This window comes from Bactrocera dorsalis, chromosome 3 (assembly GCF_023373825.1).
Source record: "Bactrocera dorsalis isolate Fly_Bdor chromosome 3, ASM2337382v1, whole genome shotgun sequence".
In the NCBI taxonomy this organism is placed as follows: Eukaryota; Metazoa; Arthropoda; class Insecta; order Diptera; family Tephritidae; genus Bactrocera; species Bactrocera dorsalis.
This window is the reverse complement of record NC_064305.1, coordinates 59966367-59981543: the sequence shown is the minus strand read 5'-3', so window position 1 is coordinate 59981543 and position 15177 is coordinate 59966367. Positions and strand designations below refer to the sequence as shown.

The 15177-nt window shown below is 39.6% G+C and overlaps 1 protein-coding gene across 1 annotated transcript in view; it reads left to right on the top strand.

Moving 5' to 3' along the window:
• LOC105221947 (nuclear pore membrane glycoprotein 210) overlaps positions 1-15177 on the top strand; it is a 112978-nt gene that overhangs the window by 87132 nt on the left and 10669 nt on the right. Inside the window, exons 22-23 of the mRNA XM_049451708.1 lie at positions 1392-1533; positions 7096-7146. Of these exons, the coding sequence (XP_049307665.1) occupies positions 1392-1533; positions 7096-7146 (193 nt within the window). The remainder of the gene's footprint in view (positions 1-1391; positions 1534-7095; positions 7147-15177) is intronic.

The following is a 15177-nucleotide window of genomic DNA, read 5'->3' as shown; positions in this document are numbered from 1 at the left end:
AGGAAAAACATATACAATGACACACACCTCATGATTAATAATAGTCCCATCGAAAGAGTCAAAAATTTCAAGTACCTTGGTTGTCAGATCAATGAAAGTTGGGATTGTTCAAAAGAAATAAAATGTCGAATCGAAATTGCGCGCACAACTTTTCTCAAATACAAAAATATATTATGTAGCCATGACCTCAACATCACAACCAAAATACGTTTTTTAAAATGCTATGTTTGGTCAGTGCTTCTCTATGCGATGGAAACGTGGACTCTAAAAATCACAGATATGAACAAGCTAGAGTCCTTCGAGCTATGGCTTATTAGAAGAATCCTAAAAATTCCATGGACAGATTGAGCTACAAACAGTGAAGTCTTGAGAAGAGTGAACCGCAATAGAGAGTTGTTAAAGACTATAAAACAAAGAAAAGCAGCCTACCTAGGACATATTATGAGGCACTCTAAGTATGAGCTTCTACAAATAATTATCCAAGGAAAAATTGAAGAAAAGCGGGGTATTGGCCGTAAACAATTTTCGTGGCTTCGAAACATTCGACAATGAACAGGAATCCAGACGTGGGCAACCTTATAGATGTGGCGAGAGATAGAGAGAAATATGCTGCGATAATTCAAAATCTGTGATTTTTTTATTTTTATTGTTTTTTTTATATACAATAGATATATTTAACATGTAAACATTACATTATTATATTATTATTAAGTTTATTAATATTGTACATATTGTTAATTGTTATATGATCACCAATATTCGAATACGAATTGGCAAATAAAGAAGAAGAAGATTTAGGTGAATACCGCCGAGTTGGTACTCCTTGTCACGACAGAGGTAACAGCTAGATCTGTATGGCAGCTATATGCTATATTGATCCGAACTAAAAAAATATAATAATGTAACGTTGACTGGGGCAATAGTTCATATATATTTATATATATTTTATAGAGTCTCCGAATTTTCTTTCCGGATGTTACAAATTTCGTGGCAAATCTATACCCTATTCAGAGTATAAAAACAGTTGGAATCATTTTCTTCCGATTTCTTGTCTCAAATATCTTATGTAAAACTATAAATAAGAAAGTAAAACTAAACCCTCCTTCAAACTTGTATTGTTATATTATATTAGTATTTTTAGCAAACCATCACTTACTTATACGAGTATAGACTTAGATATAGCACAATCATCAAAGCTAAAATAATTTGACTATGAAAATCGTTTTGCACTATTTTCTGCTTAAACCCCGATAAAACTACAACTTTATTTTTTATTCTACAAATTTCTTACTTCCGCTTTTCTCATGTATATTTTAATTGTATCCGCACTTGCTGTACTTCCATCCAGTCAATGCCTGTATAATCAATACTTTTACTCTCTTCTCTTCCAGATCCCCATACTGGGCGCCAACACGCTGCTGCAAACTTGCTCCGCACAACCGTTTAGCAATTCATCATCGTTTTTCGTAAAGGTAGTGTCGAATATTGGGCTCATCGTCACAGCGCTGGTCGCGCTGGGATTCACTGTTTGGTGTAAGTTTCACTAATGCCCGGTTCGCTGAGCACTATACTCAGTTACATACATACATACTTAGCCACTTACTTAGCGTTTATACGCCTTTTTCGTTTTAGTAGCAAAAGTTCAGAGTTTTCTTTGAGAACTTTCGGTTTAAGTTTCAGTTTTTCTTCCACCTACTTGTAGCTAAATTATTTTACATTTTCCATTGAACGTTGTTCTGCGGCGTTTTTGGTGCGGCAGGCAGCGTGTGCAAAGTTTTAGAAATTGGCACTTTAGCAATAAATTAGTTTGCAAAGATATACACGAGTATGTATTGGTTGGTATAATGCCAAGGGCAGGGTGTGCATAGATATATCCTTGTGATTACAGATATTTTGTCGTGTTTTATGTAAGCCAATGGTCTTATACTTAGCTCTTTCTTGCAGTTGATGCGATTTGAAAATGTTCTTACATAAAAGGCTATTGAAAAAAGTACTTCTACTTGGCTCACCCGTTGGCTTCGGTGCAACGTTTTTTTTTGTTTTTGCTAATAATGCCATTCGCTTTATTTTTACGACAATTATTGGCCGTCTCGATTATTTTTGGATTACTACCAAGTTAAGTTGTGTTCAATAGTATAATGTTATAATCCAACATTAACTACCGTCATACGATAATTTGTACAATATCTGTTCAAAATACTTTCGATGTTTTCAAACCCGTTTTATTGTTTTTGCCTCAAGCTCAATTTATCTCAACCGACCTTCATTAGGGTTTGTCGTATTTGCTCGCCGAAGTTGCTTAAGTTTTTTGTTGTTGCAGCTTATCACCTGACATTCAGTGTGCGACATATGCTTACCTTTAAACAGTTTCGAGCGTGTAAGTTCTGTTTTGGTGTTTGTTGTTTTTGTTTCGGCTTTGAATGTGACCGCCATCAAAACACTTATCGCCACCTGAAATGCGCGTCGCAAATTGAACCAACTGTCGATAAGCATTTTGACAGTCCAAAGCTTTACTGTTATTATCAGTAGTGGTCGCAGACTTAGTGGCATGCAACAGCCTGCTGGCTGTCGACATTTTAAGCCGCGCAAAAATTGCAACTTACTCGACCGAGTATTAGAGCTGTGCGCCAGTGGCTGTGGATAGTTGGAAGTAGGGGGAAGGGATAGAGTATGAACAGCAACCGGCAAAGGGCCGTTTGGTGGGCGTAACTGTTGGTTGGTGGGCAAGAGATAGTCAACTGTGCATTTGCTGGCTGCCACGAGACCGCTTTATCGTTGCTGCTGTTGTAATATTGTTCTTGTTGTTTGTTTTACCTAAACACTCCGGCTTTGGCTGCGTAACCAATTAACTTGGCGCTTGTAGTGCTCAAGTACCTAACGAGATTCTATGTTTTCCCAAACTCTACGCTGTTTTTGCATTTTAAATATTAGTGTCACTACACATATGAGTCTATATATGCGTGTGTTTGAGTAATGTACACAACACAACATAGCATGTTAGTCAACTAAATGCATGGCATTACAAACCCATATACCGGCAGCCATACCGTTAAGCCCACACGCCCGCCATATGTACTCGGTCCAAAAATATTTCCTAAAACTGATAAACAACTTTGCCATGTTGACGCCCCAACGAACAGGCACAAAACAATACACAGGACATGGAAACGCACCGGCAGCGCCAACACAATGGGTGGGTCTCTTGTGTGCTCCGTTTACGCTTTTGGTGTACTCGTACACCTGTGGCTGCGGCAGCCGGGATTTCTACGTCGCTCCACTAAATCCAGTTGTAGCAACAAAGCTTCGTTGGCTACCTTAATGGCGTGGGCATTTCCAGTCAAATGCCGTCAGTGTTGGTCTTTTGTCTCAGGGAGTTTGCTGTGTAGAGGCGACTTTTTGTTTCGTTGGATGGTTTAATGAGGAGCTTTTTAAACTTTCAAGTTATACGTTCATCATTGCCCCTAGATGAATGATGGTTTCTGTAAGCTTATAACACAATGACTTCACGACCCCAATATTTTAACAATGAATGAGCTCGGCTCGTGTAATCTTGCTGAGAAGTCAATTCACGGCTGGCTATAAATCTAGTTGCGTTCCAATTATGTGGACCCCAGTGTTATGTGATAAGGACCGTTCCAAATTGAATAATAGCTCTTTTAACCAATTTTAGATATTATTTATAATTTTCGGACATCTCGCGTCTGCTACTGCACTCAGACATCATAGCATGAGAGCCCAATAGTTCTTCTAGGCTGATAAATGCTCTTTTTTCGAATTATCTCTTTTTAATACATATGAGGGCTTTGTGGTTCTGAATTTTGGCTATAACTGTGTGTTAATTGGAATTACCACATAATCTGAACGTAAGGTTATGTTTTATTTTACTTTTTGGATTGTAGAATCTTCAGTTATTTGAAGACATCTTGTCGTGCTTTTTGTCCATGTCGACAGGAGTCTTAAACGCTAATCCTAGTGCTGCCTGCTAATGTTAATCAAACCAATCAAAGTTCGGAAAGGTCAAAGCATGAAACATTTACAAATAAAGACTAGACTGGGTTTGGTTAGTCTGGTAGACGAATGAACCACGCATAGGCTACTTTTAGTCCTTTGCTATATCAGATGAAGTTACTAGGTCCATCAGAAGTAGTCATCCTTTTGGATGCCTGCGTTTGACCCGATTTTTAACAGACGCTTCACTATCGTTACCTACTCCAGTGTACTTGAACCTAATTTCCCAGTTAAAAAGTGGGATCATGTAGTCGGTGTTTGTCAAAGCGCCATTATCCGCCGAGCTACGTCCGAAGATTCTTTATGTAAATTCTCCTGCAGCCAGTAGTTTTCTCGCCGATTTTGCTGCGCAGTTTTCTGTGAAGTGGTCGACGTGTTTAGTACCACTTCAAGAGCCGCCGTTGAAGTTGTTCTTAAAGCTACCGTCATGCACAGCGCAGCGAGCCTCTGAACCCCTTCCATTGACTTCCAGCAGGTGGATTTCCGTACGCCTGCCCTCCATACTACTGTACAGTAGATCAGAATTGGTCTTACAATAGTCGTGTAGCACCAGTGCATGAGAGAGGTAGAGAGCCCCCAGGTTGTGCCGAGCATCGGCCTCCTCGTATATAAAACATTGTTAGCTTTATCACTCTTTCTGCTACATTATGCTACCACAAGGTATGTTCTGCGGTCCTTGAGAGAGAGAGCAAATAAAAACTAACTATTTGGTGATATAATTAATACCTTAAACGTGCTTCTTTGGTTATTTTCGGAGAGGGGCTTAAGCCATTCTAAAGGTTTAGTTCCTACTGAGCTAATTCAGCTCTAACCTTCTGCTATAAATATAACTAAATTAGCTTAAGACAGTTCTTGACAAAATATTTATGACGTTTAATAATTCAAGCGACTTTTAATAAGTAAAAATGGGACCGGGGTCTACCATACATCTGTACAGTAATCCGTAATAATTTAGAGGTAAGCCTCATTCGATGACTTCGAAAATGCAGCTGGTTGTCAGCTCCCTCTGTAAACTTATCATTTGATTCTAAGGAGTTTAGAAGATAGGTTAAATATGTGACAGAACGTCCTTAGAACCAGGAGAGTAGATTTTTGTCCGCGTTGTTTAAAGATTAAAATAAAATTAATAAATTACATTAGGGCCACTGTATTTATCTTGCTGGAATCAACCCCGAACATATAACGGGTGATTTTTTTGAGGTTAGGATTTTCATGCATTAGTATTTGACAGATCACGTGGGATTTCAGACATGGTGTCAAAGAGAAAGATGCTCAGTATGCTTTGACATTTCATCATGAATAGACTTACTAACGAGCAACGCTTGCAAATCATTGAATTTTATTACCAAAATCAGTGTTCGGTTCGAAATGTGTTTCGCGCGCGTGTTTTGTTCAGCGATGAGGCTCATTTCTGGTTGAATGGCTACGTAAATAAGCAAAATTGCCGCATTTGGGGTGAAGAGCAACCAGAAGCCGTTCAAGAACTGCCCATGCATCCCGAAAAATGCACTGTTTGGTGTGGTTTGTACGCTGGTGGAATCATTGGACCGTATTTTTTCAAAGATGCTGTTGGACGCAACGTTACGGTGAATGGCGATCGCTATCGTTCGATGCTAACAAACTTTTTGTTGCCAAAAATGGAAGAACTGAACTTGGTTGACATGTGGTTTCAACAAGATGGCGCTACATGCCACACAGCTCGCGATTCTATGGCCATTTTGAGGGAAAACTTCGGACAACAATTCATCTCAAGAAACGGACCCGTAAGTTGGCCACCAAGATCATGCGATTTAACGCCTTTAGACTATTTTTTGTGGGGCTACGTCAAGTCTAAAGTCTACAGAAATAAGCCAGCAACTATTCCAGCTTTGGAAGACAACATTTCCGAAGAAATTCGGGCTATTCCGGCCGAAATGCTCGAAAAAGTTACCCAAAATTGGACTTTCCGAATGGACCACCTAAGACGCAGCCGCGGTCAACATTTAAATGAAATTATCTTCAAAAAGTAAATGTCATGAACCAATCTAACGTTTCAAATAAAGAACCGATGAGATTTTGCAAATTTTATGCGTTTTTTTTTTAAAAAAGTTATCAAGCTCTTAAAAAATCACTCTTTATATTGTACGAGTACTCCACGTTGACAACAAACAGCTTGTTGCAGCGCTTTTTTGTACAAATTTTGTTACGCTTGATGGATTTTCGATTTGCACCATCTACTGTGCCTTTTAACACCCTGAACAGGGTACACCATATTAAGTTTGTCGCGATGTATGTAAAACCCAAAAGGAAACGTCAGAGACCCTATATAATAAAAATACATATGTATAAATTATCAGCTTGACGAGCTAGGTCCATATAGTCATGTCTGTCTACCCGATCGTCTGAATATATGCGAACTAGTCCCTCAGGTTTTGAGATATCGACCTGAAATTTTGCACACGTTCTTTTCTCACCAAGAAGCTGCCCATTTGTCGTAACAGCCGATAACGAACAACTATAGCATATAGTTGTCATACAAACTGATCGATCAAACTCAAGTCCATGTAAGGAAAACTTTCACATTTGACAAGGCATCGTCACGAAATTTCGCATATTGTTTTATTACAGGCAATGCCACTATAAGCGAAAATAAAAATTCGGATCGGACAATTAGAACATAGAGTTCGGATATAAACTTAAATCAAGAAAAATATCCTTTTATGCTACAAAGAATACACTTGTGAAGGGTATTTTAGTTTCGGTGCAGCCGAAGTTAACGTTTTGTCATTTTTTTTTGCGTTTTTAATTTCATAGCAATTTGTTTGTTGCTCAGCTTGTTAGCCACCTGGTCTGTGTGTGCTTCCCGCAAGCGTCCAACGCCATAAAGCTCGCGCTAACACTTCGCAGAATTTGCTCTTCACTTTTTTATTTTGTTACTTTTCTTTGAAATTTTCAATACAAACACGAACACACAACCATTGAACATTGTCAGCATATGTTTGCTTTCTATGTATTTCCTTGTTATTTTCTGGGTTGATTAATTGCATTTCCTATTCTTACACACATACTCACTTTTCTCACCGTTTCTCTCTCTCTTTCTCGTTGCAGTGTATGTATTCCTGAGTCCACAGCAGAGCACAACGGAAATCAACGCTGACGGTAAGTTTAATTAATAATTTTCAATGGTGGTTTCCACTTGTGGCTGCCTCTTCGGTTAGCTGGCTGCACTTGTGCTTGGCGCCGCTCCAATCCGTGCAGATTTTTGCTAGCTACCATAAACACTTTTTGCCAGATTTGTTTAGAAATTTTAGTGTTGTTGTTGTTCTCATGTGTTCAGATTTATTTTAAATCAATTAGTGCACATGTTTTAGAAAAAGGCTTCATCCCATGCGGCGACTTTGTCCGGAAAGTTTGGCAAGTTCAAAAATTTATGTGGAAGAATATTGAGCTTTTGGCGCTTCACTGCCGCATATTATTTGCGAAATTTTAATTAGTGGCGTGCGGCTTTTTAAGGGCGCTGGATCTCTTTTAACTTATACTTTTGAAAAACCGAATTAATGCCAACATCTCGGATTAAAAATTTGGTTCCAAAATCGAAATTAAAAATTGAAAAATTAAATTCTTACTTCAAGATGAAGAAATTACAAGTATTTATTAACCTCAATGCGTCCTCTGTGCTATTAGATGCATGTGATGACAATACCTACCTTCCACCCAACAGTGGTTAGGCACAGTACAAAAGTTCCCCTGTCAGTGAAACAAAGAAGTGCCCGTAGTGTTGAGAATATTGCTGAGTTAGCGTCAATTGAGGGAGACCCAAATCAGTCTCTCATACGTCGTTCTCAAGTTTTGGACATCTCTGTGACATTGTTGTGGCAAATTTTGCAAAAGGATCTTGGCGTACATCCTTACAGAATCAAATTGATGCAAGAACTGAAGCAGCTTGACCACCAGAATCGTCGCATGTTTGTGAATTAGGTGGAGCAACAACTTGAAAATGATCCGGAAATGAGGCTCATTTCTGTGTGAATGGCTTCGTCAATAAGCAAAATTTGCATTAATGGTCGGGTAGTACCACATGAGTCGACATTGCATCCTGAAAAAATTACAGTTTGGTGCGGTTTATGGGCCGGTGGCGTCATTGAGCCGTACTTCTTCCGTTATGATCAAGACCGGCACGTTACTCTGAATGGGAATCGTCACCGCTGAATGACAGCGAATTGGACTTGGACAATATGTGGTTCCAACAGGACGGCGTCACAATAGATTTATTGAAAACGAAGTTTGGTGAACGTGTTATCTCACGAGATGGCCCACTCAATTGTCCGCCTCGGTCGTGCGTTTTGACACTGTTAATTATTTCCTGTGGGGCTACGTCATGCCTATGGTCTATGTCAACAAGCCAGCGACAATTGATGAACATCGTACGAATATCGAACGTGAAATTGCAGCAGAATCGGCCGATTTATGCTTGAAAACCTTCGAATTTTGGGTCAGTGTCTGGACTTTTGCAAGCGTGCCCGTGGTGGCCATGCAAAAGAAATCGAGTTTTATCATCTTTGTTAAAATATATTTGTTGTCCATGAATGAAGAGTGCTTTTTTGTCGTGCAAATTTGGTATTCCCAATTTTTTCGGACATCCTAGTCTCGTTCGCAGCGTACTGAGAAATTAACTATTTATTTAGGTATGAAACCTCCAAAATCTTCTCTGCTCTTTAAAAATGTTTCCAACGCGAAAAGTTATTTTAGTCAGGCAGAATTGCGAAATTCTCGAACCTGGATCGCCCTCCTCTAATGATAATTTCCCATAATCGCTAAAACTCCAGCTTGGTAGCGACAAAGTGAATGTTTTAATTGCATTCTTCATCATACTGCCTTCTCAAAGTGCTGCCGTATAACTATCAGCATTATTCCGTAAGCGCTCCAGCTCCCTCATTAGTCACAATAATATAGACTCGCGCTAATAGTTATCTTCCAAACTATTTATTATCGCTTCTGAATTTGAAAAGAGATCACAAAAATCACATACAAATTGTTACATTATTTAATTAATGACCTCTAACGAAAATTGCATCCGCTGTCGCTTCATTAAGAAGACGCTAAGAACTGCGACCCACGAAGGCGGCGTCGCTGGGTGGTGTTAACTGCATTACCTGTCCGGTGTAATTTATTGTATTTGTTGGACATGTGGCGTGCTCCGGGCCCAGCGACGACGAACACAACTAATTCATCTGCTGTTGTTGTTGTTGCTGCGTACAAATTGTTAACGATAAAGCACGAGCGGCAGCGACGCTGGATAAACGACTTGACAAACTATGCAAACGTTAGATTTTGTCGCTGTTGCGTGGATTGTATTATAGTTTGTTTGATGATTATAGTATATGGCTATCCTTCGCCTTTCATGGTGCGCTATAATTCCTTACTACTTATGCAACTGAATATTTATTTATATAAACAGTGGGCAACAAGGGCTTCAAGGACGGCATAATAAAGCTGTCGACTAAATATGAACTGTTACTGTTGCTAATGCCGCCGCTCTACAATAACAGTAGTTAACGGTTATCTTCCAGTTTGTACAACCTCGCAAAATGTTACATAGGATTAATATTTTTTTTTTGTTTGAACGATTATTTGTAAGACCTGAAAAGGATCACAGCCACGGAATCGTTACAAATTTTGCAAAAGTATTTTGGAGAACATATTTTATCATGAATAGAAGTGTATGGTACAAATCATTCAGTGAAGGTCGTGAGCTCATCTCTGTAAATGACGATAACATCGAAGAAGCTTCAGAATTATCGTGTCGGCATCAAAGAGATAGTAGAGAGTCAAGCCACGCATAGACCAGTTTGGTTCTTTGCGATACCAGAATCTGCAGCCTCACTATCGATAACTCTTCCAGTGTATCATACTATGGGGACCCCAGATGCTTACAGCGTAATCTTGCCAAGGTAGGACAAGTGCACAAGCGATGCTCCATTATTTCCACGGTGCCCTGCTCCAAACATTTTCTGCAGTCTTCTCGATCTATCAGTCCAATCCGGCGGGCATGTGTTGCCATCAGATAGTGACCAGTTAGTATTCCGATTTTGTTCCACTAGTCTCTTCTATGGAGTGCCACTAAGAATTTTTTGTACTTCCGATTTACCGTTTTGCACATGATTTTGGAGTTTTACATCCAGGGAGCTGGTTTCATCGGGTTTTGATTTTTTTCTCATGCTTCCGTCCTAATGTAGATCTCGTTTTCGGGTCTTGGCCTAACGGGGTTATGCCGAACTCTGGACAGTATATTCCCCAACCAACTTCATTGTTCCTATTCGAGCCATCCATATAGATGTTTAGAGTCACCCCAGGCATCTTTTTCTATGTTTACTCTGTACCTTCCTTCCCAGTTGAAAAGTGGAGTCATGTAGTCAGTGTTCGCCAACCGCCTTCACCCACCGAACTATGGTATACATTTTTTAGACTATATCTCCTTGGTATCCTCTCAACGCGATTTAAAAGTGTCAAAATTGAGCAACAACCACGCCTACTTTTCAGAAAAAGTGAAATTTTACCGCTTAAGTTCTTTTGAAATCTTATTTAAGATCACTGAAAATATTGAGACCAAACCTGGTAAATATTGAATTAACTCTGGTTAACCAAAAACATCTGTTTGAAGGCGAGCTGAAGTGAGAAGGCGAAACATCTTTCCCCAGGGTTGTGCGCTGGATTTGGGACCCGCACCGTAAAAAACACCCCTAACGAAGGGAAGAAAACAGCCTCGGATGAGAGACCCCCTTATGATGAATTCTAGTACTACAGTAGCCTCCATCATTGAAGCTATAAATAAATATTCTATAAATATATAATCTATAATATATAATCTTCGTATACATTGTAACGAAAACTTAGCTGAATGCGAATTTAGGACTAATATGATCGAAGTTGTTCCTCATATTCCATCTCTCTAATTGTCTTTGAACTATTAACCTCGGTCATAAATAGTTAAATATACTTAGGGGAGTTCATTTTTCACTTTTATTTGATGTGCGAAAGCATTGAGTCACATCTTGCACTTACTCCTTAGAAAGAACAGCAACAATTTTAATGAAAACTCGGCAAATTTTTCAAAACATCGCTCCCGGCTTAAATCCACACAAATTGCGAAAGTTTTTCACACTTCCGTCCGTGCTTAGCACTTCCTTACTTTTGTTGTTGTGTTTGTAATTATCGCCTGCTTAGAAGCCTGTGCGTTTTTGTTTAGCTTCAATTTCCTAGTTGTTGGTTTTGCTGTTTGTTTTTATAGCGCCGGTGCTGGGCCAACATCGTAAATATTCACATGGCGTCAAGTGTCACTTTATCTCGATGATTAATTTCCAATTCAATGCTAGACTACCTGGAAGGCGCATTAGCATGAGTGGTAGCAGTGTTGATGGTGTTGTTGTTGGTGAGGCAGCTCCTCTAAAGACAAATGTCGGTTGCTTGCCTGGCAGTAGTTGCTTTTGTTTATGCCGTTATAGTGTAGGGTGTGTGCGACAGACAGGACTCGGCCGCTTGTCCTTCGCCTGCGACTGTTACACAGGCGGACAGGGGGCAGCAACGTAGGCGGAAAGTTTGCGAAATTAAGGTGTGCTAATGAATTTGCCGTAATTTGGTTGGCAGAAGAGCGGAGTGTGTTGTAGTTGTACTTAGACGGTCGTCGCTCGAAATTGCCAAGAAACCACTTACCTATCTGCTGGAGGTGGCTTTAAAAGTTCATTTTCTAGTTGTTGGCACTAATGCATCGAAAATTTGGCTATCCAAGCGCGCAAGTGTGTGAGTGTATGTGTGTGAGTGAGTGTTTGTTTTGTGCAAATTAATTTTTCAAAGTAATGAGATTGTGTTAAAAGCACATTTTAACGCTATAAGTGCAGATTGGTTTCATAGTGTAAAATAAACAAAATAAAGTTGGCGTTTGTGGGGATATCAAAATGCAACTGAACTCAACGGCGAAGTTGATAACACGCGGCCTTATATTATATTACCGAAGTTGTTGTCTCGAAGTAGGTCGTCGAAGTTTGACGGAAGTGGAAAAATATTTTTGACTCGGTCGCTGGTGTGTTTACACAGTTCGCCAATACGAAATCTAAATTTAAAAATTCAGGATGTGACGCTCTTAAAAAAGTAGCTTTTTTATGTTTTCTCTCTTCTTTCGTATCAATTTGGATGATGCAACCTATATAAGATATCTCTTTCAAAGCTTCGTTTCGTCTTCAACACACGATTCTCCGAGCGGATATGTCAGTTACACAACACGAATGTCGCCAAGGGTGTTAAGTCTGTCGATCCCTCCTTTATGAGCGAATACTTTAGGGAAAAAACAAACATTTTGCCACCTCCAGTCTTTAACTACTTTAAGTAATTTAATTGAAGCCAAATTCTCTTAAGCACATAATGAGAGATCTTGATTTATTTAGTTCTGTTAGGAACTGGCGTCCAATCTATTAGACCGGGATTCCCTCAGTTGTCTTTAATAAGAGATTTCATTCGGTACCTAATGTTGCCGTCCCTTCTAGGGAGGAACGAGACAGTGGTGAGGTGAAAAAGGACCATGAAGGGGTCCAAATTATTTTCAGAAAAATTCAACTGCAGTGTCTTGCAAGCGGAGGTCACAGGAATTTACAATAAGAAATATGTATATTTATATATAACATAGAGGTAGCCAATCCTACTTGGGATTGAGTAGGCAATTGAGAACAAAGACCAAACTCTATAAATTACTCATTATTCCCATTCTGCTATATACGAAGTTTGACAATTAAGTAATGAGACTGATTTTATTGCTGCGCTTGTAGTAAACCTGTGACCCTTTCTCTTTTTCCGGCATCCCTCCCCTCTCCATTGATATATGTACCATCGCTCTAGCTTGTATAGTTCGCCTGCTTCGTCAAGTTGAGTAGACGTGTGTTTGTAGTGCTCGTCACGAAAATGGAAAAAACGAAATCAAGAGCAATGCGTCGCGATAAATTTTTCCGCCAGATTGGGCGAAACAGCTTCGGAAACGTACGCTAAAATTGTAAGAGTGTATGGTGATAGTTCTCTTAGTCGTGCCAAAGCTCACAATGGTTGTAGCATGGTTGTAGCATGAGCAAGTCGAAGGTGAACACGATGATTATTGCCTTTTTTGATAGCCGTGGAATCGTCCTCAGCGTGTCCCAGTATTTGGCCTCTGTTGCCGTGTTGCAACAGCTGCCTTATTCGCCCGACATGTCGCCCTGTGATTTGTTTTTGTTTCCTAAAACCGATTTTGGTGGTCAACGGAACCAATTTTGAGTCGATTACGGACATCCAGGCGGCCGTGACGAAGGTACTCGCGGGCATCCCAGTCGAACCGTTTCATAAATGTTACGAAGCATGGAAAACGCGCGGGAATCGCTGTATAGCTGTCCAAGGGGACTACTTTGAAGGGGATGGCAGAGTTGTAGAATAATTTTCAAATATACGGTTTTTATGGAATCAGTCTCATTACTTAATTGTCATATCTCGTATATGGTGGAGAGGCATGGACGATGAAAACATCTGATGAGTCGATGTTACGAGTTTTCGAGAGAAAGGTTCTGCGGAAGATGTATAGTTCTTAACGTTATGCCAACGGCGAACATCGCAGTCGATGGAACGATGAGCTGTACGAGATATACGACGGCATTGCTGGCTAGAACATATTGTTTGAATGGACAAGAAGACTCCAGCTCTGAAAGTATGCGACGTGGTACCCGTCGGGGAAAGCAGGGAAGAGAAAGAACTCCACTCCACAAGAAGGACCTGGATACACTTGGAATCTCCATTTGGAGCCAAACGGCAAAAAGGAAGAACGACTGGCACGCTGTTGTAAACTCGGCTATAACCACGTAAGCGGTGTCTACGCCAATAAAGGAAGATACACATATCCAAGTAGCTTTGAAATCACTAAAATTTCTTACGGTGAATAATGGATTGAACTCTTTGTGGATCTATCATCCTATTTCAAGGATACATTGATATTCCTGGAACCTGTACAGCGGATGAACTAGCCAGAGCAGGCACCACCCTAAAACTATACTTTGATAATGGGGGAATATATCATATATGTATATGCCTCGGTCAACTAGAAATAGATATTTGATCGACAAACATGTAATAGATACGAGTATAACTTTGTTTTGGTGAAGTCAATCCCTAACTTGCTCAACAAGCATACAAATGTGGCATGAATGGAATATGGGCCGCACATGTCGATTAATAAAATTATTGTTATGGCATTGGAATTCCGGTAAGAGTGCTAACAGATCCCCGTCTCCTTATATTATACGAATTCAGGGCTTTGTATAGGAAGAAAACCGCAACAACCGGTCAAGAGTTTCTTGGCAATGTCTCGGAAGTTGCACAAAACCTTTTGTATTTATGAACTTCATCAGGTCTGCTAAGAACATGATAGAGAACGGATTTTAGTCCGCGTAGTTTCATAATGAGTGCTCTACTTTGAATAAGCCAACATAAAGAACTAGGTGCGTCGTCTGACACCCACACTACCTAGAACTCACCAAAGTCATGAATCTAAGCCGTGAACTGTAGGTGCTCTCGGATATATAAAATGCCTTTATAATCACAAGAGGTCAAATGTAACTTATGTTAGAGACAAAATCAGCAAAGATAAATATTGATGTTAGAACCTAAGAGGGCACTTATCCTTAAGATTCCACCTTCAGAAAATGGGAAAAATGGATTGGGCGGAATGCATGGATGATGAAATGCTCTATTCGAATGCCTAGCTTTTCGCCGGATGAGAAGGGGCATATTCCAAGGCCCACAATACAGACATAGTGATTGCCTTGTATCTGAAACTTCTCCCAAGACTCTAATAGGCGATCAAGGATAAAGTAATTTTCCTTTATTTATATAATTTGTTATTACAAATATATTTAAAGGGTTCTCACTTCCTCTCGAGGGCCGAGTATGAAATTATTTTTTTCCTGGAGAACCTCACATAGTATTTCCAGGATAGTTTACTATCATATCTTTGTCTACAGTGAACTAAAAATGGCATTAGGGAAGGATTTGACAATAATATCACTAAAAGTATTATTTAACGATAATTGACTCAATCCAAGTGGAGCAATCACGTTTAAAATACTACAGTTCATGTGTCCATTTGCTTTATGGATTAATTTTTTTCCTTTATTTAATCCAATT